Below are 27,813 nucleotides of genomic sequence, written 5' to 3'. Positions count from 1 at the left end.
TGTCTAAGGGCTATGCTTACAGATTATATATCTGTATTTTGTAGTGATTGGATATGCACTGAAATGAACAAAGAGAGAATTGGCAAGTTGAAGGTAAAGTGGCTTGGATTGTTGAAATTCAAAAGTTTACAAAATTATGGAGAATGAAGAACTCTAACCCCTACTAGAGATAGACTCAAGAAATGAAAGTATGAGTAAGGATATGGAAATTTTAAGTTTTTTCTGACCTGGAGCTGGTTTAAAACATGTTGCCCTAAAGAATGCTATGAAGTCCCTTTAATCATATTGCATAAATCAACAAGATTTGGGAAGGGTTGAAGCTGAAAAAATGAATACAGTATGTAGCATTTCTACATATCAAGCTGTAAAACAAACTGTATGCAAAATGCTTGACCTATAATATGTTAAATTTTGACATGAAAATTGCTTTTTATTTTCAAAATTTGGCTGAGTTTTACCCTATTGTTGAGAAAGTAATGGCTTTTTCCTTGTGAGTAAGGTGAGTTTTCCACAAGATTTATTTTTCTTTCTGAAAGGGCTGAGTGATTCTAGCTACTGCTTATTTGGCTTTTGGATGGGTGAGTACTTGTAGAGTTTGCAGCTATGAGTTGGATGAGTTGGTGAGTACTTGTCTGCCTGGTGGCTGATTTGGGGGTCATGATTTTATTCCTTCCATTTTGTGTAGCCGGATATTTATTCTCATTGTCCTTTTTCATTTTCTTTGTGGTAGTTTGTCCTGTTCTTCAGAGTTGCATAGTAATCTGCTAGCATGCCTTGGATGTTCATTTCAATTGGAAGCTTGGTTATACTCTTCGGCTGTGTGTCAGTATTCTTTTTGGGGTATTTTATGATTTAGCATTCTCCTTTTTGCGCTAACATAGGGGCATATTCTTTGTCTAGGTGGCTTATTTCTTCATGGCTTCGATCAATTCCACGATCTTCTTGGGTGTCACTTATTGGGGCTGTATAGCTTTTATTTTGCCTTTTCTTTGGCTACTCTTTCAATTTTGATGGGGCAGTTAACATTGCGTGGATGCATGTTTTGCTCCATAAGCTGCTTGCAATGGGTTGTGAAAGGCTTTCTTGGCCATACATTATTCCTCATTCAGGCTGGTAATGGGCTTTGTAACAGTTTGCCTGGGGCTGTCATTGATGTAATAATTTAAATTGCCTAAAATGAAGACTTGAGTGGTAATCTGGAGAGAACAGGGAAGGGGATCTTTCTTCATGATAAAAGAATGGATCTCTGGTAGGAGAAGAGGGGAAAATGATCCCCTATTGAACAAGAGAAGAGGAAATAAAACTCTGTAAATCAAAATTAAGGAAAGGGAAGCTTCTCTAAAGATTGTGTCGAGGATTGAGAATGAAGCTGAGCCGAGGAGACTTCTAGTAAGAGAGAGATGTGCGACATTTAGTTGTTTTAGTTTTCTGTAGATTATTATAATATGTGTAAATTGTGTGCTGCTATAGTTGGCCTATAAAATCACTGTAGCTGACTGTAAAACTATAAGCAGTTTCTGTTGTGTTATAAGAAAATTAATAAACTTGTTGAAGTTTAGCATTTAGTGCTTCCCTGTGTATGGGTGTGTTGTGTGATTATATGTGCTGCTTGACTGGGAAATCAAAATCTTAATAGGACCCCCTGATATAGGCCTTGTCTTGGTACATCAAGGATAAGTTAGGGTACTCTTTCTAAGCTTGGGAGGGTACTCTTTCTAAGCTTGGGACCAAAAGCTTCTCAGATAGGATAATTGTTTGACAAGTATTAGGAAAACACAATTACAGTATTCACCAACAAGGCTCTGAATGGAGTATTTCATGTATGCTTTCAAAACTTCTGATTGACACGGGTTGTGGATGCACACCATCTGTTCAAATAGTAACAAAGTGTTGATGAAGATAATGTCTGTTAATGTAGGCAAGAGTCTTGAAGCCATTTGGACAAATTTATACATTGTGATCAATGGTCTACTTGAAGTAACAAATTCACTCTGAGAAGCTGCACATGAAAAGTAATGGAAGTGTGTCAGCATCCTTCAATTTTTGGAGTTCTAAGGAATTCTCAAGTGCGTGAAAGACAAATCACTGGAACAAGTTAGCTATTAAATAACAATGAATAAAGAGAGGCTGTGCGGAGTGAGTGGAGTGTGAAGATGATTGAAGAATGAGGAATAGTTCAACTTCAGAATTAAGAGAGGCTGTTGAAGCAAACAATAGTGGGTGTTGTTGTAGCTGTTCTATTATCCTCTTTATATGTAATCCTTCTCTATGAGGAAATGAATGAAGCTGTGCAATTGCCACTTCTAGATTGGTTTCACAATCTTGGGGGTTTTAGGGTTAATTCAGTATGTAAATCGGTTGTACTTCTCTGTTGTTATATTGTTGCAAGTACTTGTAATGTCCCTTTCCTGGATTGCCCGAGAATCTGCCCTAAATTCAAAAATCAAAATGAAACGAAGAACATTTAAATAGTTAGAGATATAGTTCTAACCTAGGAATAAGATGAGATAACCATACCTTGCAACCTGTAACCAAATTAGATAATAATGTAATCATAGCACATGTATTACATCCATTTTAGGGTTAAGAGAGAAAGACACTCATAACACAAGCTTCTCATGGGCTCAATCCATAATTAATGTTGAGATAGGGAGACATGATGAGGTGCTCTAATTATCTCTGGTCCTAGGTCCATGATTGGAAACTTTGTCCCCTATGGCCTCTTGTGGTCACCATTGGCATAATTGTCTCAAAGCTCAAGGATTGACCAGTAGAATGACTAGTGCTTTCAGTTATGACTATGTTCTCATTGATGTCAAGTTATAGAAGGAACCAAGATTGGTATAAAGCCATGACTCGCAAGGCACATTGATCTTGTATGTTCGACTCTAGTTCACAAGGGTGGTCAAAGAAAGATGAAGGACAAGCCCAACAGAGGCGATGTCATAGGATATCCACTTAGATGGAGTTATGCTAATGAAGTAAGAATGTGTAGAAGGATGTCAATTAGGAAAGGAAGTTAGAACGACTAGTAATCATATAGGATGGATTGGTCGAGTTAGCAAGGGAAGCATGAAGCAGGATACCCGTGACTACCATGTCACAAAGTCGGTAGAAGTGCGCTCATCGTTGCATGCAATGATAATGGAGTTATCATATCGAGGAACAATCGAATTTGAATTCTTTCCAGCAGTACAAGTCATTGAAGACACAAGACATTTGTGACTCTTGTACGAACACAAAACATCTGACAAGAGCGGCGCATAACAGCAACAAGAAGTCAAGCTAGGAGTAGGCTTGAGATTTCAAAACATGAATCCACAGATTAGGGTTTCAAAGTTGAAAGAGAAGAGACTATAAAAGAGAACATTGTCTCAAGAGAAAAGGTTAGATCGCTGATTAATTAGCCAGAGAGCCAAGAGACCTGAGCTAAGTGTAATCTCGAAGTGAGAAAGAGTGATAGAGAGAAGTCACATCTAAGGAGCAAGTGTGTTGAGAATCTAGTTAGACTAAACGATACAAGTGAGAATGCGTGCAATAGCGACCGGTGCCAAGTACGTAAGTGATCGTGTCTGAAGTTGCAGAGCATAGAGAAGGCAAAGCACAGTTGTAGATAGGTCAAAGGAGCGGTAAAGGGATCTATTTTCAAGAAAAGTGTAGTAGCTGTTTTATTAGATCATTCCTCTGTTATTTACTAATCTCTACAATAGTAAATCCCGTTGAGGGTGGACCCTATCAGGTTCTTTAGACTAAATCCTCAAATAGGGTCACATATTAGCTTGTGCTCAAAAGTCCTTTAACCAGGCTGCTCCTAATAGGGAAAGACTTTCACAAGTCTTATTCAAATCCCTTAAGCAGGTGACACATAATAGTGTCATTATAATCTTTTAACAAAGATAGGCTCTTGACCGGACACACTTTAGGAGAGTGCAAGCTTTGGGAGATTTGACTCACACACCGTGGTTATTACCCTAGTCGGATTTCCACCAGATAAATACTGGACTATGTGTTGCTATGATTGTCTCCACTGTTTTTGCTTGATCCTGACCGATTACGTTATAGCTAGCACTAACTTATAGACTGGTGTGAAGTGTGGTAAAAGTAGAAAAGCTCTTACTACTAGTATATTAATTCGACCTCCCCTCAATGTACCAACTTGTGATTGGACCAACAATTGGTATCAGAGCCTTGTTCCTCTGAAGTAAGGAGTTTAACAACTCGAGGAAAAGATGAAGATGTTTAAAAGAGAAGCACTAGAGTTTTCTAATAAGGAAAAATATAGGTCCTGGTGTAGAAAGATGCAATTGCATCTGAGAATTCTTGGTGATGCTTATTGGACCCATGTAGAGGTCAAATCTGTGGAACCTATCACTCCACTCACTTTGGACTAGGTAAAGGAGAAAGAATCTCACACAACCACAATGGATGCTCTAGCCAACACCTTGTCTTACTCTGAATACAAAGATGTAGAAGATCTAGAAATATCATATGAGATGTGGGAAAAGCACAAAATTGTCTACGGTGGCGATAAGCATTTCCAGAAGGCTAAAGATGAAAGCTTGAGAGGAAAGTTGGATGACACGAGGATGCAAGAAGGAGAGGACATTAGAACCTATGGCAAATGGGTAAAAGACGTGATGCTAGCCATCAAAGCGACTGGAGGCATACTACAAGATGATGAATGTTTAAGCAAGATATTGATACCCTTGCTTCCCAAGTATCCCATAAGGGTTTCACCATTTAGGAGCTGAGAACAATAAACAAAGTGGAGGTTTCTCTTGATGCCTTAATAAGAAAACTCACTGCATTTGAGCTAAACAACTACGATAATAGTCAACCTAAGGTTGAAAATGCACTGAAGGCTTCAGTTGCACCGGCTACAACTTAAAGAGGAAAGGAGGCGAGCACATCCAGATACAGGAGAGGGCTTGAGAGTCTCTATGTTGATGAAGCTGAACAAGAAGAGCTGGAGGCTTTGTTTGCAAAGAGAATGGTCAGAGGGAAAGAGAAGTACAAAGGTAAGCTTCCATGTAAGTGCTTAAATTGCAAGAAGGTAGGACACTATGTTGCTAGATGTCAACAGAATGTGAAGGAGGAGATTGACAGAGAATGGCAAAACTCCAAAGGAAAGGAGAAGAAGTGACACTACATTGTCGAAGAGGGTGTGATTGATGAAGATTCAAGAGTCAACCAATGATGATGATGAGAATGAAATATTCTTTGTTGCTATCATAGAAGAAAGGGTGGAAAGAGCCTTGATAACCAGTACTAGTATCCACAAGAACTGGATAATAGATAGCGGTTACTCGCACCGCTCGCACCACATGTCTAGTGACAGGAGAAATTTTCATGAGGTGGAGGCCTACGATGGAGGAATGGTGAAGTTTGGAAACAATTCACCATGTACGGTAATAGGTAAGGGTAATTTAGCCTTGAACAAATCCACTGATTGTGAAGATGCATATTTATTGGAAGGTCAAAAATATAACCTAGTGAGTGTAGCTCAGCTAATGGATAAAGGTTATAGGTTTGAATTTAACAAAGGATCTTGTAGAATATTTGACAAGACAGGTAAACTTTTAGCCACAGGAGAACAAAACAAAGGTAATCTTTTCTACCTCAATATTTTTGAAAGTAAATGCTTGGTAGCTAAGAATGACAATACTTGGTTGTGGCATAGAAGGTTATGTCATGTAAACTTTGAAAGCATTGTAAAGGTAGGAAGGAAAAACTATATAAGGGTTCTACCTCCTTTTACTATACCAAACAATGTTATGTGTAAGGACTATCGACTAGGACAATTGGTAAGCTCTAGTTTCTCTAGCAAGTCATTTACTTTTGAACAAGTTCTAGATCTAGTTCATACTGACTTGTGTGGTCCCATGAGGACAAAGAATGTATCTGGTGTTACTCATGTTGTTTATTGATGACTTTTCCATAATGATGTGGATTGTCTATTTGAAGGAAAAGTTAGAAGCATTCCACCTGTTCAAAGCCTACATGGCAAAGGTGGAAAGGGAGACTTGTAGAGCATTGAGATGCTTGAGATCAGATTGGGGAGGTGAGTTCGCCTCACAAGAATTTGAGTTACTTTCAGGAGCACTGAATCAGAAGACAAATGTCAGCTCCTAGGACACCACAATTGAATGACATTGCTGAAAGAAGGAACATAACAAACATCAATTGTGCTAGAACAATGATGATTCAAAACAATTTTGCATAGATCTATTGGAGAGAAGCTATGAGCACAGCTGTTTACACTTTGAATAGGGTACAAGTCAAGAAGGGATCAAAGAAGGCTCCCTATGAACCGTGGTTTGGTCACTCACCATCTTTGAGTTACTTCAAGTTATTCGGAAGAAAATGTTACATCAAAAGAGATGAATACAAAGGAAAGTTTGAACCTAAAAGTTAGGAGGGCATCTTACTGGGATACTCTACCAAAAGAAAAGCATACCAATGTTTGAACCTTTGGACATACAAGATTGTGGAATCTTCTGACGTGAAGGTAAATGAGTTCTTCAAGAAGAACAAGGAAGAAAACAAGAAAAAACTAGAAGACTACTATTAGTTTGAATATATTCCAATAAATGATACAGTGGAGAGAGTACTGGTGGAAGTGGAAGTTGTACTGGCACATGTAGAAGTAGCTCAACCTGAAGAATAAAGAGCAGAAGCACCTGAAGGAGAACTGGTGCTAGCAAAGTATGTGAGAAAACACCACTCAGCCGATTAGATCATTGGAGATAAAGACACTAGAGTGATGAGTAGGAGAAAGGTGAGAGGGACAGTATGTTTGCTCTTGCACATGGAGCCCAAAGCTAAAAGGGAAGTTCTCAAGAACAAAGACAGGAGAAAGGCCAAGGAGGAAGAGATCGATAAAACAATAAAGAATGATACATGGACCTTGGTGACCTGACCAAAAGACAAGAATGTCATTGGAACAAAGTGGGTGTTCAGAAACAAGATGAATGAGGATGGAGAAGTAGTCAGTAAAAACGCTAGGCTTGTTTGCAAAGGATATGCGCAAGAGGAAGGTATAGATTATGGAGAAACCTTTGTACTGGAGGCCTGCTGGAAGCAATTAGGATACCCCTAGCATTTGCAGCATACAAGAACTTCAGAGTGTACTGGATGGATGTAAAATCTGCATTTTTGAATGGAGTTCTAGAGGAGGAAGTGTACATTGAACAACCAAAAGGGTTTGAGAACGAAGAAGGCAAAAATAGAGTGTGTAGATTGAAGAAAGCCCTGTATGGACTCAAATAGGTACCCAAAGCATGGTGTGAGAGACTACACTTATGATAAAAATTGGGTTTGTTAGAACAACCGACAACAACATATATCTGAAGCAATAAACAGAAGGAAGATTGTTGATTGCGGAGATATTTGTGGACAAGATATCATCTTTGGAGGAGATGATAAGATGAGTGCTGAATTTGTTGAAGCTACGAAGAGAGAGTTCGAAATGTCCATGATTGGTGAGATCAAATTCTTCATTGGACTTTAAGTATCTCAAATGAAAGGAGGAATCTTCATAGGGAAAACAAAGTATGTGAAGGAGATTCTGAAGAAGTTTGGTATGGAGGAAGCAAAACTGGTGGTCACCCCAATGTTGACCGGTTGTAAGTTGTCAAAAGAAGATGAAAGCCTCGAAGTGAATGAAACACTTTAGTTATCTATAATTGGTAAAATGCAGTATGTTGTGCTCAACAGATCGGACATTGCATTGGCGACTGGAATAGTGGCCGGATTTTCCACCAACCCAAAAGAGTCACACATGGTAGCTGTGAAAAGAATTTTCAGATATCTAAAGGGTACTAAAGAGTATGACCTATGGTATCTTCACAAGGGAAACTTTGAGCTCAATGTCTTTATTGATGTTGACTGTGCAAGGAAGATAGATGACAGAAAGAGCACGAATGGTGGTGTATTCTTTCTAGGAGGAAGATTGGGTGCATGGGCCAGCAAGAAGCGAAACTGCATGTTGCAGTCACCATAAAAAATAGAGTAATTGTTGCGACAATGAATTGTACTCAAGTTGTTTGGATCAAACAACTACTTGAAGGAATTCAAGAGAAGATGGAGGAACTGATGGTTATCAATTGTGATAACACCAGTGCAATCAACATATCCAAAAACCTGGTAATGCACTTGAAGACAAAGCACATATCAATAAAGTATCATTTTTTGAGAGAGCAAGTGTAAGGAAAAAAGGTAAGGTTGGAATATGTACCAACCAAGGAATGATAGGCTGATATATTCACAAAGCTTCTTCAAAAGGATACCTTCGAGTATTTAAGAGAGAAGATAGGGGTGTTACTCCTATCAAACTTGAACTAAGATAGCCAGACATGCATCAATCCGTGATCAGAAAACGGTGAAATTAAAATGGTGGATTGATGAGCAAATGGGACTACTTCGTTAGGGGAGTAGTCACAGAGTTAAGATGTGCGCCTTTGGCATTATTGTCAAAAGGGGAGAAGTTGAGAAGCATAAAGAGTGATCAAAGGGCGAGTTAGACAAAAGTGGGACAAAGGAGTAGAAGAAGAAAAAAAGGGGGGGGGAAGAAGCAGAAAGAAGAAAAGCTAAGAGAAGTTGAGAAGCAGAAAGAAGAACAACAAAGGGGAGAAGCTCCAGAGTTGAGAAGTTAAGTGCACAAAGGACTCAGAGTGGTCAAAGCAATGTGGATGCATCATCTTAGGGGGAGATGTTGAGAAGAAGATGAAAAAGAAAAGGAAAAGATCTCAAAGTGTTGAGGTGTTACCATCAATGTCAAAGGGGGAGATTGTTGGCACAACTGTCTCAAAGATCAAGGACTGACCAATAGAATGACTGGTGCATTTAGTTATGACTATGTTGTCATTGATGTCAAGGCATAGAAAGAACCAAGAATGGTATAAAGCCATGATCGACAAGGCCTATTGACCTTGTATGTGCAATTCTGCTTCACAAGGGTGGTCAGAGAGAGATAAAGGAGAAGCCCAATAGACGCAATGCCAAAGGATATCCACTTAGATAGAGTTATGCTAAGTGAAGTAAGAATGTGCAAAAGGATGTCAAGTAGAAAAGGAAGTTAGAACGACTGGTGATCATAAAGAATGGATTGACAAAGTTAGCAAGGGAAGCATGAAGTAGGATACTTGTGACTGCCACGTCACAAAGTAGGTAGAAGTGCACTCATTGTTGCATTGAATGGTGTTGGAGTTGTCATATCAAGGAATAGTCAAAAGAATTCAAATTTGAATTCTTTCCAGCAATGCAAGTCATTGAAGACATGAGACATTTGTGGCTCTTGACGAACAAGCTACATTTGACAAGAGCGATGCATGACAATAACATGATGTCAAGCTAGGAGTAGGCTTGAGAGTTCAAATTTTGAATTCACAGACTAGGGTTTCAAAGCTAAACGAGAAGAGACTATAAAAGAGAACATTGTCTCAAGAGAAGAAGTTAGATTGCTGATTGATTAGCCAGAGAGCCAAGCTAAGTGTAATCTCAAAGTAAGAAAGAGTGATAGAGACAAGTCACAACTAAGGAGATAGTATGTTAAGGAGAAGACAATGAGCTCAAATGACACAACCAAGAACTTGTGTAAGAGCAAGTAGTGCCAAATACATAAGTGATCGTGTCTGAAGTTGTAGAGCCGAGAGAAGGAAGAGCATAGTTGCAGATAGGTCAAAGAAGCGGTAAAACCGTAAAAGGATTTATTTTCAAGCTAAGTGCAGTAGCTATTTCATTAGATCATTCCTCTGTTGTTTACTAATCTCTACAATTGTAAACCTTGTTGAGGGTGGACCCTAACAGGTTTTTTGTACTAAATTCCCTAATAGGGTGACACACTAACTTGTGTGCATAAGTACTTGAAGTGACACATTAACTTGTGTTCATAAGTCCTTGAACCGGTTTGCTCCTAATAGGGCAAGACTTTCACAGGTTTGTTGCCCCACTTTTCGTCATATACCAATTTTGCAAAATGGAAAATAACTTGTATTGTGTTTAGTTTGGTTGAATTAGTTGGTCCTTTCTTCCTCAAGTGATAAGTATCTCCATCGGGTTTTCATCTTTTCCCTTCTCTCGCATTGTATGGCCGGGTGGGTTTTATTTATCATCATGAGTCTTTGGGGTAGTTTAGGACCTAGCTCGATGGAGATTCTTTAATTATGTTACTTTAGATGAACTTACTTGTAGCTCATTTTGTTCCAAACATATAGAAAGTTGAATTGGCGGAAAATCCAGTTTCGTCTTCTCCTTGGCAGGTTTTCGCACCCCAAAGGTGAAACTCTGCCGAGATTCACAAATGCGATTTGCGAGCTTAAATGAAGAGAAGCGAATTATGTTATGGATAGATCATTCAAGTATTGCCATGTTTTCACTGCGGGAACCCTTCAAAACTCACTAAGATGATAAAAAAGGGCATCGGTAGAAAACTTAGAAACAACTTCTCCTCAGCGGGTTTCGAACCAAGAAGTCAGTTTTCCGAAAAGGCATTTGTGGAAAGGTAAGCGGGTCAGTGGGTCCCATCTTTCACTTGCGAAGCCAATTTTATATTTTCCGGAGGCTTAAAGTAAAGTGGTAAGGGTAGAGAAGGTAAAACGAGGGCAAAAGTGGAAAAGTGGAAATCGTCTTCTCCTTTGTGGGGTTTCTATCCTTGAAGGCAGTTTTCCGCATCCAACAGAAAATCACTCTTGCAAGCATGGTTATTTGACAAATCGATTACAAGAGGCTAAAAAAGATAAGGGAAGCATGTCGATCACATTGAGGAAGGTATTCTATTCAAAATCTGACTGAGCGGATTTTTACTCATGGAGTACTCCATTCTTAATTCTTCGCAGCTTGGTAAAAACGGGAAAGTAAAACTGTAATAGAGGAAAGTAACTGTCGGGCCAATGGAAATAGTGAAAAGACAAGAAAGAATCCGTTGTAACCTCCACATTTACCAATCTAATGGATTTATCAGTTAATTCGTTTGTGTGGTGCGGATCTTAAAGATTAACGGGTGGATTGGGGTTTCTATATAGAGATGAACATAATGGATTTTCAAACTATTGCTTACTTATTTGAACTGTTATGCTGTTGAGTTGACTATTGATTCTGAAATTCCCACAGTTACAAAGTTCTACTTTATATCCTATTTTGAGTTTTAAGATTTCCAATTTATCTCTACCTCAGTCGAGATGGCAACAAGGTTTGCTGGATTTGATGGATTGGGTGGAATCAAGTCTACAAGGCAGAATATCACAGACACTTCACTCCGTTTCTTTGACATGCAATATTTCCAAAGAAGGTTGAGGATGGAACCAATCCATCCCATAACGGAGAAACTCCAAGGAAGTGGGCTGGTAGAAGCAGTAGGATTTCCTGTAGCAGTACAAGCCCCGGAGCTAATTATTGAATGTATCAATCACTATAACTCAGATACGAAGCAAATCTTACTGCTTGATCAAACGGTGTTAATCTCAATTGATAGGCAAGCGGTAGTGAACTGCCCGCGGATTCCAAAACGAGAGGAGTTCTCTGAACTAACGATTGGAGGAGCCTTGTCTGAATTCTCTCTGAAGAAGATGGTGTGGCGAAAGGAGATCATGAGTTCTTGGTTCCAAAAGCCAAGGGAAGCTAAGAGTAAGGTCCTTAAAACCCTTTTCGACATTGATCTCAAGCTCGAGATTGTGGACATTCTGGTCCTCTTGCATCGACTTAAAGGTGAGGTAGAAGCCTTTAATTTTGTAGAACAATACTTCTTTTTGGTGCAAATTATTTGCTCGGATACACAATATATTGACTGGGCGTATGAGGTAAGTGAACATCTGTCTAGGGCTCTTAGTGCAGCTAAGTTCTACAATTCATTTTATATGTCTTCTTTCTTGATATATATGTTGGCTTCCCTATAATTGTTGCCGGGACTCCCCAGATTAGAGAATTTCCCTGATGACGTGAAAAGCTATGAATTTTATCCATGCCTGCAACTGCAGAATAGTTATGCAGAGTATATCCGAGTAAATGATGTGTTCACAATGAGAATATGCAGGGAGCTCCAAGGATGTTCGGAGCGAAGATTCAGCCCAGAGGCAATGGCGGTCATCTGTCAATTTGGCAGTTATTTCATCTAATTCTCATCCTTTTCATATTTAAGTCTTGCAGCGTTCGATGGATTTCCCCTGAAGCTGCCTAGAGATTCGGATGACATGATAGTGCTCATTGAGATCGTGAGACAAGCAATCCAGGCGAATGTGCTGAGCGCCAGTTAGAGGAAAAAGGGATACGAATTTCCCATAAAAGTTGGGGCCTACAGTTGTGAGTCCTGATCAGATGCCAAAAACATGCTCAAGGCATTCGAGAACAAGTTCAAATTAGAAGAATATGAAGTGATGAGGCCTATGTTTGACCCAAATTGGTATGCCAAAGATGTGCTTCAAATTGGAAGTGTGATCAAGCATGTTACTACTGTAGAAGATTATTGGGCAGATTGCAGAGATGAGTTGGAGAGCCGTGATCGTGCATTTGCCAAACTCACGGTGGAACAGATAAAGGCATATGGCTTTGATCTCAATGTAGAAGGACTGGAAGATGATGGGCAAAATATGTATAGTAATACATATTTGACCAAATTAAGGAATACTCCGATTAGTTCTGAGCCTTATGTGGATATAGAAGAAGATTTTGATATTATGATGGCTCGAATCATGAAGAGGACCAGAAAATGGGTTGAGTGGACAGCAAAAAAGGGCCGGAGTAAGGGTAGGACTACTCAGGCTTCTCCAGCCGCTGCTACTCCCACTTCTTCTCAGAGTGCCACACCAAGTGTTACAACTATAGCCGCTTAAGGGCCTGCTCAATCTACAGGAGGAGGTGACCAACCCCCGGAGAAAAACATTTCAATAGCCCCAACTTGCCAAGGCGGTCCTCTACTAGTTATTGGAGCCCAAGCTAGCACTGAAGAAAAGAGGACTGAAGGGCCGAAAGATGGTGTTATTGCTCTAGTCTCACCTCCTCATGTTATTGCTCCAGTCTCACCTCCTCATGTTACAGCTCCATTCTCATCTCCTCACGTTACTTCAACTCCACCTCCTCATCATAGCCCTGGTCCATCTGTAAGCGCTCCCCTTTTGAAGCCAACTGGTTCCCCCATTCAGATAGTAGAGATCGGGGATGAACAGAGTAGTAGCAGCGAGTCCATTGAATCTGATGAAGCTGCGAGGAAAACTCAAGAGGAAGAGAGAGCCTCGAGTTCATCTAGGCTTCTTTTTCAAGATCCAAAGAATCCTTTTTCTGCAGCTACAGTGGTAGAGACTCCGGCGAGGAAGAAAATGTTAAGTATAGAGTCACTTGGGGCTGCTTCTAAGGTGATTAATACAGAGTCCTGGCTAGAAGACACCTTACAAAGGAAGAGAAAGAGGAAAGAGGAGAGCATCCCTGCAAAAGATACTGTGTCTCAAGCAGTTCGCTTTGGATCTACAATAGTGAAAGCTAAGAAGCAAAAGACTTTTATCAATACTTGGGCAAGATCCAGAAATAGGACACTTAATAATGGAGATAGAAAAGTCAAACAAAGCAGGGAGAATTGAAGACATGACACCCGATGATTTCACTCTGCATTCAATTGATCTTGGAGAGGCTAGACATGATACCAAGGTAGGCCTATTGAGATCAAGTAATGAGGTGATAGAAGAACAATTGGAGAGCCTCAAACTGTCAAAAATCAAGATGAAGGCCGAGATTGAAGAATTGAAAAGATTTATCAGGCAGTTAGTTGTTCCATTGGCAACCATTACTGGTGTGCCTGCTACTGAAAACCCCACAGCAAAAGAAGTGCAAGCTTTCATCTCACAGCTTCAGAAAGATAGGCATTTTGGTCAGATCGGAAGAGAATGGATTGAGAAACTCAATGTAGATGGAATTGCTCTGATCGATCAAATTGGAAATGTTATCCTTCGATTGGAAACTGAGAAGGATAATATCATATCTAATCACAACACTTTGGCCACAGAGAAGGCAAGATGTGATGAATGCATTTCTCTCCTGAAAATGAAGGCAAAAGAGGCAGTTGAAGCAAAGATTTTGAAGAAAGGGACTGAGCCTCTGTTCGAATGGCTTCAAAGCATGCAATTTAAGTTGGAGATGATTCAAGAAGTTGAAGAGGGACTCAAAGAAACAGGGGAAAAAGTGAGGAAGACTCAAGACAGAGCATTCGAACTCATGCGGGGATTACACACTGACCCACAAACCAGTGGGAAAGGGAAAGCTCTCATTGAGGTAGAAGTAATGAAAAACAACTTCTCCACATACTTGAGTAATTTATTTGGAATGACTTCAAGCAGTCAAAATAGAGTGGTAGAGTTGCAGACGCTTGGTGGATACGTACACGTGGCTGCTGGAGAATTGACAAGTCAGCTAAATACAGTGAAGGAGCTGGCTCGAGAGCATTTGAAGTGGCTCTTAGGATTCACTAATGTACATGTGCCTAATCACGAAGAAATGATTCCAATTATAGTTGCTGCTAAGGCATATCAAGCGAAAACTGAAAAGGGAAAGAAGTCCAAGTGATTCAGTTGACACTCCCTTTTCGTTTTTTGATGTAAATTTTGCAAATTTTGTAAATTTTGTAATATGACAAACTGGCATCTTGCCATTTGTCATCCTCAGAAGATGAACTGATTAAAATTCCTATTGTAACGGTCATCTCTCAACTCTATATGTATGAAGTTGAATGATTAATGAAGGGTCGGCAAATTTTGGTATAGGATACTTGATGTTGCAGAGTCAATTGAAGAGTATTTTTATGTCAATTATTTCTTGTTCCAGTAAGTTGATAGTTGTTAATTAGTTGGTTCTTTTACTTAAACTAAGTTACAGTAGGAAGGAAAGGATTGTTTCATTCCTTTGTTTCAAGGTTGTGAATTAACCAAAGTAGGATGTGCTTTGGGATATTCAGGGGAGGATTCATTGGAAGTTCTTGATCATTTCATCTATATTTCCATTGATAGTTTTTGTAGTTTAGTTGATGCTGAGTATATGGATTCATAAGATTTGTGAATTCTATTGCTTGGTTTGTAGATTAGTAAGTTTTTCTTGCCTGGATTAAGTTTTGGTTAGACTTAATTTGGTTTGCCTCTTCTGCTCTCGGGTTAAGAGTATACCCTGCATTAGTTTTAGGAATAAAACATAATTCCTTGAACATCATTCACATAGGGAGCTGTACCTACCAATTCAGAGAGAAGCTAGTAATCAGAGAATGGCTTTTCAATTGTTGTAAATGATATTGTTCATCATTTGGGCATTAAGAGTCATATTTTCATATGAAATAAGAAAGGACAAATCTGTTTACCAACAAGGTTCTTATTGGAACCCCTTAATCGGGTGGCACTTAATAGTGTCCTTGCAATCTTTTAACAGAGATAAACTCTTGACTTGGCACACTTCAGGAGAGTGCAAGCTTTGTGAGGATCGAATCACACACCATGGTCTTTACCCTAACTGGGTTTTCACTAGATAAATACTGTGTTGTGTTTCTATAATTGTCTTAGTTGTTTTTGCTTAATCCCAACTGGTTAAATTGTGTAGCTAGCACTAACTTGTAGATTGTTGTGAAGTGTGGTGAAAGTAGAAAAGTTGAAACTATTGGAGTATAATGATTCACCCCACCCTCAATATACCAACCTATGATTGGACCAATAGTCACAACCATGCTCATGAGTTGGCGTACCTAACAAAGCCTTAGATTGTTCTCCTCCATCACACTATCCCTCTCCTTTTATGATTGAAGATCCATTTCTTAGTTACCTCAATAATTGGCATATAAGCTAGGAGGGAAGATTGCAATAGGGCACCCGTAAGTTGACCCTAGGCCCAAGAGTAGAATCTTTGCCCCCCTTGGCCTTGTGTAGTCCATATTTGATCTCATGAGGTGGTGTACCTAGTGAGGCCTCACCAATCCCCCGCCTTGCACTTCCTTTCCTTTCTATTATGGTTGATTTAATAGGTATAGGTGGTTGTCAATTATATAGACACAAATATACATTTACTAGGCATAGGTCTATTTTAAGCATACCGATATATCAGAGATAAATTCTGCAAGAAAATATTGATAATCGCATCCCTTCTTATGTATCAGTAGTTCAATTATTCCGTTGTACCATAATAACCGAAATTATAATTGCAACCTGATTTGTTGTAAATGACATCTTGTGTGATGACAATATGCTGCTTATTCTCTGGATTTATGTTGCTTGATTGATGCTTTCTTGGAGTTGATCCTTGACCTTCTTATACCTTCTCCATTGGAATGGAAGAGGTGCGTCCCTTCACACAGCATCTCCTCAATTCTCTAAACCTACCTATTCATATCTCTTTGGATTAGTCAGCTATATTATTAATCTAATTAACTGCTGTTAATTCTCAATGGGCCAGCCCTTATTAATCTCTGCTAATTATTATGAATCGTCCTTTGTTAACCCTTGTGTCAGCTTAATTAATTAATTACTGCTAATTACTATGAATCAGCCTTTGTTAACCCTTATGGTGGCGTAATTAATTAATCACAGCTAATTATTATGAATTGGCTTCTGTTAATCCATGTCTATTATTAAAGGATCAGCCTAGTTAGTTTTAATTTTTACCGACCTCCATAGTGTTGTTACTCTCTTGCTGTTATTGTGTATGCTGGGTGAAGTTTTGTTTTGAGAAAATCGTGAAGTCTCAATTAAGATGATTTTCTCATGAATAATGCCTATCATATGTCAGGGACATGATAGTATAACAGACACACACACAAAAACTATATTAAGTAGCATGCATGAAAGTTGACAAATGAACCTGATAAACAAGTTTATTTCCATAAAAATCCTAGTCTTTTCCAATTATTTCAACTTTAAACTTGATTATGTCTTCATATAAAAAATATCAGTGGGCAATCCCTATGTGGATGATTCATATTTCATGTTCTCTCAGCAACAAGCAAGTACAAAAGTAAATTTAGGTCCAGTTCCAGTACTTATATGAAGATAATGGAACAGACAGGATTCTGGGATCTTCCCTTTGGACAAATACTTTTATACACACCTCTTTGGGTTCATCTGCATTATCCTTTATTCTTGTAAGATGATATACACTAGCTAAGGATCCCCTTTGGTGCTACATCATAAGCACACTGAGAACAGATATAACTAAAAGCATAAACGTATAAAGCAACGTCTATAGAGACCCAATCGTCAGATTTTATTTGTCTATGTGCCTTGGTAATCAAAACCCCAAAGGTCTATGAGCTAACTTATGCTTGGCTAGCCAAGCAGATTATTGACCATGCATTTGATTACTAAGTGTTCCAAATGCAAATAAACAATTCAAACATAAGAGTCTCAAATGCAAAGTCTTGCGATCAAGAGAGTCACGGAGTTTTCTCTTGTATGCAAAAATTTAAAATGAGAAAAGAGTTCTGATGCAGAGTTATCAATCAAGACACTGTTGTCTATTTTATGCATAATCTTACAAAAAAATTGCCAGAAAATGTTATGATTATGAGTTAAGAGTTGCTTCTATCTGACACTAAAGCATGCTTTCAAAAGTTCAAACCAACATTTCAAATATTTTAAATGTTATGCTTTAGTTTATTGCTTATTTAATTGATTCAGCAGGTTCATATATTAAATGCACAACATTGATTTATTGTTGATGTGTTTTATAATTTATTTGCATGGCAACGGCTTGGAAGAAAACTTTTGTCACATCATACTTTGTATCACTCAATTAGGAAAGTGACATCTCATCGAAGAAAAGCCAACTTTATGTAGTTAACTTAGAGGCTAATGTTTGGCTTTATAACAAAATCACTATTTTATTTGAATTAGCTGGATGCCTAACATAATGTTATCTAATTTTATTATTATATGCATAAATTATCTCAGGATGTCTGGGACTCTGTGGCTTTGGACACTCTTAAGCAGGCTTGTGGTAAGTTTACAGAATAAAATATTTTGCTTCATTACTAAGCATTTACAGTTTGGATTAGTGGCCTTTAGAATCTGGAGTGGAGCCCCTTAAATTCTGCAATTTATGAATAAAACTTTGTATAGCACTATCTGTTTTACACATAAAATCTTCAACTAACGATGATGGAAAATTTTGTTCTGTTGCCATCCTGTTGAATTATCAGACCCTGGAGCAAGTGCTGATCTTGCAGTTATCTTGATGCAAGAAGGTCTGGCACACATATTTCTTGTTGGTAGAAGGTAATTACTAAAGACATCTTTAAGTGCCTAATTTATTGGCTGTGCTTTGTTAGCGAATGAAATGAGCTACCTATACAATTGCGGCAGTTAATTAAACACAACACTATGGTATTATGTCTCTTGTAATCTTCTGACTGTTATTCGAAGAAAGGTCACGGAGTGGTGGATTTGTGCTGTGCATAACCTTTGGATAGTCTTTAGTAGTTTTCTAGATTCTTTATGTCCAGCTGGCTTGGCTTATTTTTTGGCCTAAAGAGCAGAAATAAAAAATTTATCGCAACAAATTGTGGCCTGGCCTGCAGACCATTTTGTTTCATCAAAGAAAGAGTGATTTTTAAAAATTTGGTCAAATATTTTAATGTTCGGATGAATCCCAATTAAATTTTGGTTAACGATTTTTTCATTATAAAAAGTGCTCCTGTTTTTTTTCATATCATTTTCATATTTCAACTTTTCTATACTACTTTTTGGATGAATTTGATGTCAATTGCATTTGATTGTGCAATCTTGCTTTTTTTTACCATCAGATTGGATTGGATCAATTTCACAACTTCCAGGAATCTTCCTTACTATTTTCATCCTCAATATTATTTTTTTAATATAAATATTGCTTGATTTTAGTTTTTAAACTCTACTTTGGTTCATATTATGGCCTGATGCTAATGATAAACTTTGAATTTGTAAGGTTTGGGGCTAGCCTGGTTAAGTAATCTTTGGTGTTAGGGCTAGGTTTCCATTATAAATGGAAATTTGGGCTTTGTTGGGGTTTTGTTAATAAATTTTGGGTTTTAGTAATTGAATTTTGAGTTTAGCATTAGGTGAGATCATAATATTATGCCCTAACCCTAATCTTGAACACTGATTTTCTTATGGGTTGGGTATTCTTTGGTAGTATGTTTGGTATTAATGATTTTTCTAGGATTTGGAGTTAGGGTTAGGATTTTCTTGTAAGTACTAAGTACAATTTAACATAATCTTAGACCTCAAACTTTTTCCAAGATTATTGTTAGTGTTTTTTTGGTTTAACATATATGCTCTAACTCTAACTTGAAACCTATATATTATAGGATTAACAGTTTTTCATGATTTAGTAGTCACCTTATTTTAAGGGTTTAGGGTTAGTGGTAGTATGTGGTAAAGCATCAAAATAAATTGTTTGACCCTAAACCATGATTGTTTTCAAATTGAAGCTTAGGCCTTTTAATATTTAGCTCTTGTATAGTATTTTTAACATTAAATACTAATAGAATATGCAAAATATTCAATACCTATGCTTGCCTCTTGAGCCTTTCTATAGTTCACCAAACACAACATTTGACAAAATAATTGCTTCCTTTGTTGGGAGCTCCCGACCTAGTTGTATATTTATGAGTCTTGTTCGAGTGATGAGGAGAGATCATAACTTTTTTCTTTTAGTAATGTTGTTTATATATTTTTATCCCTTTTCTTCTAGTGATCTTTCATAATTGGTTGAGCTAGATTTTTCATAAAGGTTTTAGTGGAGTGAAGTAAGGGGTGCTACTGCACTACTCCCGTAACTTGCTAAGCTAGATTCCACATGAAGTGAGGCCTTAGACACATCCAATATTTCTTCATGCTATCATTTTTGATGCTATTAAGCTCTTTTGTACCATTACTTCCATGTACTATTTGTTGTATGAGAAGATTTATTATATTGAAAAGATTGCTTAATCATACTACTACACTTCCATAGACATTTGGTTTTAGGGAGATAGGTATATTGAAAGATGAGAGTAATTAGATTGGAGTCGTAAGGTGAGAGAGTTATCACTTCAAATGGTATTTGTTAAAGGTTCCAATTCATTATGTGAACCTTTTTAAATACTGCCCTCTAGATGTCATCCATTAAGCCATTAGGGATTTTGAGTTGTATTTGAATGGTCAATAGCAACAAGGGCACACATACCAATTGGTTCAACTTATTCATGGCTAGATTCAACCTTTTCATGAACTACAGCTAGCACAACAACCAATGAGATACTCTCTTTCGTTGTGATGGACACATTAATGTCTTCTTTGCACTATGTACTACTCTAGATGTGCATCCAATATCAGAAATGTGGCTCGTTTAATTATAGATAATGAAGCCAATTATCTTTCTGCTCGGAGGCTTTCAATGGTAAGAATCACACACTCTGCACATTGTCTTGATCTAACCTTGGGAGACACTAAAACCTTAAATGGGTCAAGTATGTATTTGAGAGGATCTACACAATCACCAAATTTATATACAAGCAAATGAGGGCGTTTAATATGATGTGCACCTTTTCTAAAGGCAACGAAATTCCTTAGCTAGGGATGATGAAATTTGCTACCCACTTCCTTGCATTGTTGGCTCTTTTTGTTTTCATTAGATGAGTTTGAAATAAATGTTCATTTTGAATGAGAAAATAAATCATAGCTTTACCAATCATATGAATGGCAAGACTACGATTGACTAAATTTTTAAATTTTTTTTGGTAGAGTCACAACAAATTGTCAAGTTTTCAATGTCTGTGGTTAGAGTTTCAACTTTTAAGGGTAGCTGATGGGGTTGAATCCTTTGTGGAATATTTATCTGAGGCGGTAAGATCCCTGAGAAATTTTGGACTCCCCAGGTGTGGTCTAGAGATTTTCCTGTTGTTTAATTGAAACTGATAATCCCAGTTCAATACTGCTGAAGATGTACCAGTGACTCATTAATGATCCACAACTATTTTTTGTATGTCTTGTGTTATTGAGAATGTATAAAGTTCTTTTCAGAATGTGAATAATCAGAAATTAACCAGAATAAAACACAAATACTGAACTTATAAGCAGTTGTTTTTCATGACAGAATACAACATTACAGAATGTTTTGGCAATTGAAATTGAGTCTTATAAAATGCTTGCAAATGTCTACATTCAGATATGTATATATAAAATAGCAAGGAACATAGCTCAGATTGGATTTCTCAGAACCTAGAGTTATAGTTATGCGACTGTGGCTGTCACAAATTGTTGCCTGAAGCTGGGACTCACAGTCACTGCAAATATTAAAATGTTGGTCCTTATAGAAGATGATGCGATGACTCCAGCTGCTGTTTGAACACAAGTCTCCATTACTCGCATGCCTTAGCTGGCATCGTGTTATAGCTCACCCCACTCTCTTTGCGTAGATAACTTCTGACTGATGTTCAAATGACGTCCTTCACCAATTTGCTTAGGTGATTATGCCAGTTTTAACCAGCGGTAAACTGCTACACAGCCACGACATGCATCATGACAATTGTCCTTTCACTGTTTTGACTCCCACAGAAACAGACCCTGCTACATATAAACTCTGAATGTCACACCTTTTAACAACTATCTTTTCAGTCTCACTGTCGAGCTCTGAGTGACCAGATTGTCATCCAAATTGCAATACTTGAAAGGTTTGCATCCAAAAAAGTTTTCTGTGTCTAAACTTTTTTGGTCTTGACATGGACTGAGCCAGCCATGGAGCATTACAACTCATGCGGCCACTAAGGAACTATCATTGTCAGTAAACTGCCAGGTAGGAGGCATGTCACTGGCCCAGTCAATCTCCAAATAACTCATCATCGACCCAAAATTAGGCACCAAATGTAGGCTTTGAAATATTAAACTAATGTAGTGTTTTCAATTCAAAATAATAAGACCTATATGTGGCCCCTAGACATCCCTTGTTTTAGAAACCTTAGCCTACTGGAATGTAACACAGGCTAAGTTTTAGCTTGATGGTCAATCTACCTTCTTGGGATTGCTTGCTCTCAAGAACTTGTAGTGCTGGATGCTTTAAGATATGATTATCCTCCCAAGTAGCATCTCCAAGGGGCAGGTCTTTCCAACGCACCAGGTACTTTCTGATAGACTTGTTCCTCAGATGTCTGTCTCACCTCCAACATTTTTGTAGGTACTAGTTCTAGCCTTCCTTCCTCATCCAAGGGTGGTAATCTTGGAGAGCTCATAATGTGCTGCCCAATAGCCCTCTTGAGGCAGGATACGTGGAAGATGCTGTGTATGCAACTTCCCTCTAGTAGCTCAATCTCATAAGCCACTTCACCAATTTTTCTCATTACCCTGTATGGTCCGTAAAACCTAGGTCAGAATTTCTCCAAACCAGTCTTCTTCAATGAACTTTGTCTGTAAGGTAGAAGATGTTAAAACACCATATCCCCAACTTTAAAATATCTCTCAGTCCAAGGGCGATCAATATAAATTTCTTGGTGATTCTGAGCTAGCTGCATATTCTTCCCGAGGGCTGTCAAAATATCCCACTGATCATGTAACCAATCTCTTGCCAAGGGGGTCTTGCTATCAACAAGAGCCAAATTCATGAAAGATAAAGGATCATAACCATATAAGGCTCTTAAAAGGAGCCATGCCAATTGGTCATATGGTGTGTGGAGTTGTAACAATAGTCGCCCAAATACAACCATTTGACCCATGCCCGCTGATGCCCTGAAACATAATGCCGGAGATAACCGTCCAATCACTTGTTTACTGCTTTTGTTTGCCCACCTGTTTGAGGGTGATAGCTGGTACTTGGAGTCAGCTATCTCTCGACTAGCCTAAACAACTCCTGCCAAAACATGCTAAGAAATTTGTTCTCCGTGTCACTGACTATGGTCTTAGGTAGACTAGGCAATCTAAAAACCTCTTTGAAAAACAACTTTGTTACCTGTCAAACTGTCCAGTCAGCTGCAATGGTGTAGAAGTGTGCATATTTTGTCAATCAACTGCCACAAATATGTAGCCCATACCCTGCATTCTAGGGAGACCTGTAATTAAATCCATTGATATGCTTTCCCATTTCTGCTTGGGTAGTGGTAAGGGCTGCAACAAACCATCTGGAAGTGCTCAGAGTTATTCTGTTGGCAAACCAGGAACTCCTTGACATGCTTAAGGGCATCATCCAGACCCTTCCAAGAGAACCTCTTTGAATTGTGTGTAAGCCTTAAAGTAACTTGGATGGTCTGCTAACGGTGTATCATGCATTTCTTGCATAATTTTGTATCATCTATTCATTAATTATATAATTAATATAATAACAAATATATGTGTATATATATAAATAAATGCATTATATTTCATATATAATTATTCATAGGTTTATCCAACTAAAGCTATAAAACATTAACACATGATAAATATTACACCATTGGTAATATTAGGAAATCACATCAAGGAAATATTTGATCAGAAGACTTCCATTATATAATATCATATGGGTATTGGCCTATCAGAATATCAAAACATGATATTGACCAAATACTCTTTTGATATCATATTAGGTAAACATGAGTATTGGCCTATCAGAACATCAATCAAATGATATTCACCAAGTATTTTGAGTAATGGCCTATCAGAACATCAACTAAATGATATTCACCGAGTATTCAATGCGGTAATGGCCTATCGGAATATCAAGGCAAGATAATCACCAAATACCAAGCATATATCTATCCAAACAACTTATAGACAGTCAATTTAATGACATCTAACACTTAGTTGTTGATTTACAAGATAAAGCCTTGCATGATCTATTCCAACATTTACGCAAAATGCATATCATGATTTAAGTTATTGTAAGATCGTCACCTTCCAAGAACTTTTGCAAATACAAGCAATAATCATTTGGAAGTCATCACTTCCTCATGCTAGATATGAAAAAATGTATTGCAATATAAGATATAAAGATGTAAAAGAGTAAATACTTGAACATTGCATTGAATTGGAACATCGAACATTGAACATTAATAGTCAAATCAGCAAATAGTCAACACTGGGATGTCCCCCCATCCTCGACAAAGGTGGCATAATTTAGTGACACTGCCGAGGACGCCGAGTCTCCGGTGCATCCCCATCTCCAAGACGTGGGGCAAAATGGGGTGGACGCATCTCCATGTTACTATGATTTATACTTGTACTTATTTCGGGTTTACTTATTTAGTTTTACACCTTCTTGTCTAATTCTCCATTTCTTACTTTTTTTGGTTTACTTTGATCCCAACATCTCTTTTTCCCTAGTACTTTGCTACTGCAATAGTTGTATGCAATTTCCTCAACAAATTCTAATATAAACTAGTTATCACTTTTGGGTCAATTAGATCTCGTTAAGACTAGGTGAGAACTTAGGGGGGATGAATAATGATTTTTTATAAATATTCCAATAATGATAATAACTAGCAAGATGTAAGGGTGGAGTGCATTAATAATATAAATATATTGAGGCTTCAAACAGACAGCACTAAAATAAAAATAAAGCTTCTTCCATGCCTTATCCCGCGATCTTGCCTTCTCGTGACCAGCGATCATGCCCTCTCTTGTGCTCGTGGCCGTTGCTAGTTCTCCCACAACCATTCTGTTGGTGTTCGAGCTCCTTCCTGACGACGACCGTGTGCCCTCTTTTGTCTCGCTTGAGCTTGGGTTTCGTTTCTTTTCTTTTCTTTTCAACTGTGGTGGATGTTGTAGGGATTTTCGACCATTTTGTTATCTGGTTTCATGACTGTTGTGGGTTTGCGGGTGTTGTTTTGTGGTTTTACATTGGTTCGACAACTTGAGGGTGCTCTTTTCTCTACTTCCTCCTCTTTGTCGATTGTGTGCCCTTGCTGTGCATGGGTTTCTCTGTTCTTGGTGCCGTGTTTGCTTGCTAGGACGGATTTGGTTGCTTCGACGCCTGTTCTAGGGTTGTTTGAGTGGGTGTTTGTGGGGCCTTGACGGCTGGGGTTTTTGTCACATTTGTTGTGGTGAACACATTTTCTACTGTGTTTTCTTGGACTGCGATCTGCAGAGTCTGAGGACTTTCATTATTGACTAGTCTTCTGCTCTTTCAACTATGGCAGACAGTGGTGATTCCTGCTCTACTCAAGGCCAACAACTCCTCACATATCAAAGGTTGTGTGACAGAAAATGGACAATATGCAACTGAGGGAGCAGGTTGTTTCCTTAACGAATACCATTTTTGAACTTAAGAGTGCCACAACCTCCAATTCGACTTTATTACAAAGTTTCTTAGGTACTTTCACCACTGAGATAGTAGGACTGCAAACCAGTATGTGTTCCATTATCGCACAATTGGAAGAATTTGATGCCATCAGGGAACAACAATCCATTATTGCAGCTAAGCACTCTTCTCTTGTCTCGGAAATAAAACAGAAAGCTAAGTCATGGGCCTCCCTCTGTAGTAACACGAACACTGCACCTCTTGCTAGTATTGATAAAATGGTGCAAGGTAAGAGTGAAGATGAGAGGGTGAGACGGGTTCGTGAGCTCAACCTGCGAGTTCGTGGACTCCCTCCTACTCTTGATACTCTCGCAACTAGACACGTTTTCCTCTACGATCTTCTTGGTCTCACTGATATCACATTGGATAGATGCTGGGTTGGACATGGTGACATCCTATTTATTTGATTCTTTTCACTTGCAGACAGGCTCCGGGCTCTCTGAGCTAAGAGAAAGCTTTTTTCTCGACCTTCCAAGATTTTCTTAGATGAAGATCTCACGAAGGCTCAGGTTACAGAGCTGAAACACGCTCGTGGGATTGTCGCGGATGTGAAGAAAGCTGGTAAATGGGCAGTTATCAGGAATCTGAAAGCAGTTATTAGAGATTCCGCTTCCAATGGGTGGGAAGAGAGGCAGGCCCCCAAGGCCAAATGACGGTCCCACCAGTAGTCGGACAAGAGGGAGACCCCCACTTGCTCCCTTCTTGTAAACTGCTGGAATGGCATTGGGTCTCTTTGGTTGTTGCCTAGCCTTTTAGGTGATTTTGTGGGATCCGTAGATATTGCAGTTATTAGAGATTCCGCTTCCAATGGGTGGGAAGAGAGGCAGGCCCCCAAGGCCAAATGATAGTCCCACCAGTAGTCGGACAAGAGGGAGACCCCCACTTGCTCCCTTCTTGTAAACTGCTGGAATGGCAGTGGGTCTCTTTGGTTGTTGCTTGGCCTTTTATGTGATTTTGTGGGATCCGTAGATATTCTTGTCATTACAGAGACTCATGAGAGTCCTGTACGTCCTCTTCCAGGTGTTACTGGCTATCAGTGGTTATCTATATGTAGAGAGGAGGTTCGTGCTTCTAGTGGTGACATGGCTCGGGTGGTGTGGCTTGTTTGATCAAGGAGGATATTTTCAGTGGCACTTCTATTGTTCACTCAGGTGTGTTTGCCAGATTTATGTGGGTCCGCATTGACTGTAAATGTCACTGTTAGAGAGATCTTTTCTTGGCTGCTTGCTATTTCCCACTTGCTTCTTCTTACTATGCTATTCATGGTAGCGAGGACGGAGACCCATATGTCGATCTTCATGAGACTATTTCTCAGTTTGCTACTCTTGGTGACATTATTATTCTTGGGGATTTTAATGCGAGAACCAGGGAACTCCAGACTCCGCTTTTTGATCGTAGCTCGGAGCCCATCTACTCCACTGAGATTGATCCGACTTCCCTTGGACTTCCATGACACTTTGAGGATGCTCTTGGGCCGTTATCTATGTATGGTAGACATCTGCTGCGGTTTTATGAGTCTTCTAGTCTGGTAATCTTCAATGGCCTTTCTTGCTTCCCTGGTTCAGAGTTCTTCACTTGTTGGCCTCATGGTGGGTGTTAGTGTTGTTGATTATGTCCTCGCTTGTCCCTCTTTCATTTCTTGCATTCACAGTGTCACCATTTTGCGCCTTCCTCTTGTGGACCATGCTCTCCTCAGTATTCACCTTCGCCTCTCCCCTCGTTTCTCACCTACTCTCTCGGCCTCTCATCTCTCCTCTGTCACTGCTCGCTTACCCATTTGCCTTCGTTTTATCGAAGGTGATTGTGAGCTCTTTTCCGCTCATCTTTTGAGGCTCCTCAACCCTTCGTACTTTTTTGACTCTTGCGAGACCACTTCCATGTTTGACCTACTTGTGATGGCTATTCAGAAGTCTGCTGTTCTTTCCATTCCTCATCACCCTCCTTTGCCCCTTCGTAGCAAATGCCGTAATACTTGTCCTATGAACCAATGGTTCGATGCAGATTGCAAATCTTTCCATCGTTATATCCGTTTTTCTTTTGTGGCTCGTTCTATCGACTTTACCCGCATTCACTCTTCTTATCTTCGTTTTCTTCGCGGTAAGAACCGTTCCTTTGCCGCTTCTAAGTGCAAATCCCTCTACTCCACGCTGATCCATAATCCCCAGCTTTTCTGGTGCACTCTCTTCCCCCGTAGTTCTCCTTCTCCCTTTGCCCTCGACTTTCGCTCCCTTACCTTACATACCACGGCTCTTTATGACATCCTAGGTCATCCTTCTATCCATCCCATTTTGCCTCCTTTCAACCGCTTGTTCACCCCTTCCCACATCTTTGAGGCTATCAGATCCATGAAGCGTAGTAGAGCTATTGATGAGGAAGGCTTTCAGGGTGAGCTTTTTAAGTTTGGTGCCTTAGTTTTGGGTCCCTATCCCTCTATTCTTTTTAATAGAGTGATTCACACTGGTTTTCCGACTTCTTGGTTTAGGTATTTGATTTATCCTATTCATAAGACCGGTCCGGTCTCTAATTCTGGAAACTATAGAACCATCATGAGTGGACACACGTTTGCCAAACTGTGTGTGACAA

General features: G+C 38.9%; 1 protein-coding gene across 1 annotated transcript in view; it reads left to right on the top strand.

Annotated features, from left to right (window-relative positions):
- PEL1 (Eukaryotic release factor 1 (eRF1) family protein) overlaps positions 1 to 27,813 on the top strand; it is a 96,472-nt gene that overhangs the window by 26,550 nt on the left and 42,109 nt on the right. Inside the window, exons 6-7 of the mRNA XM_089832151.1 lie at positions 17,901 to 17,946; positions 18,149 to 18,224. Coding sequence (XP_089688277.1) covers positions 17,901 to 17,946; positions 18,149 to 18,224 — 122 coding nt within the window. The remainder of the gene's footprint in view (positions 1 to 17,900; positions 17,947 to 18,148; positions 18,225 to 27,813) is intronic.

The sequence above is a fragment of the Cupressus sempervirens genome, chromosome 5 (assembly GCF_028749045.1).
Source record: "Cupressus sempervirens isolate cs-2001-9-10 chromosome 5, ASM2874904v1, whole genome shotgun sequence".
In the NCBI taxonomy this organism is placed as follows: Eukaryota; Viridiplantae; Streptophyta; class Pinopsida; order Cupressales; family Cupressaceae; genus Cupressus; species Cupressus sempervirens.
Note: the sequence above shows the minus strand (reverse complement) of the source record. Positions and strands in the feature narration are given on the sequence as shown.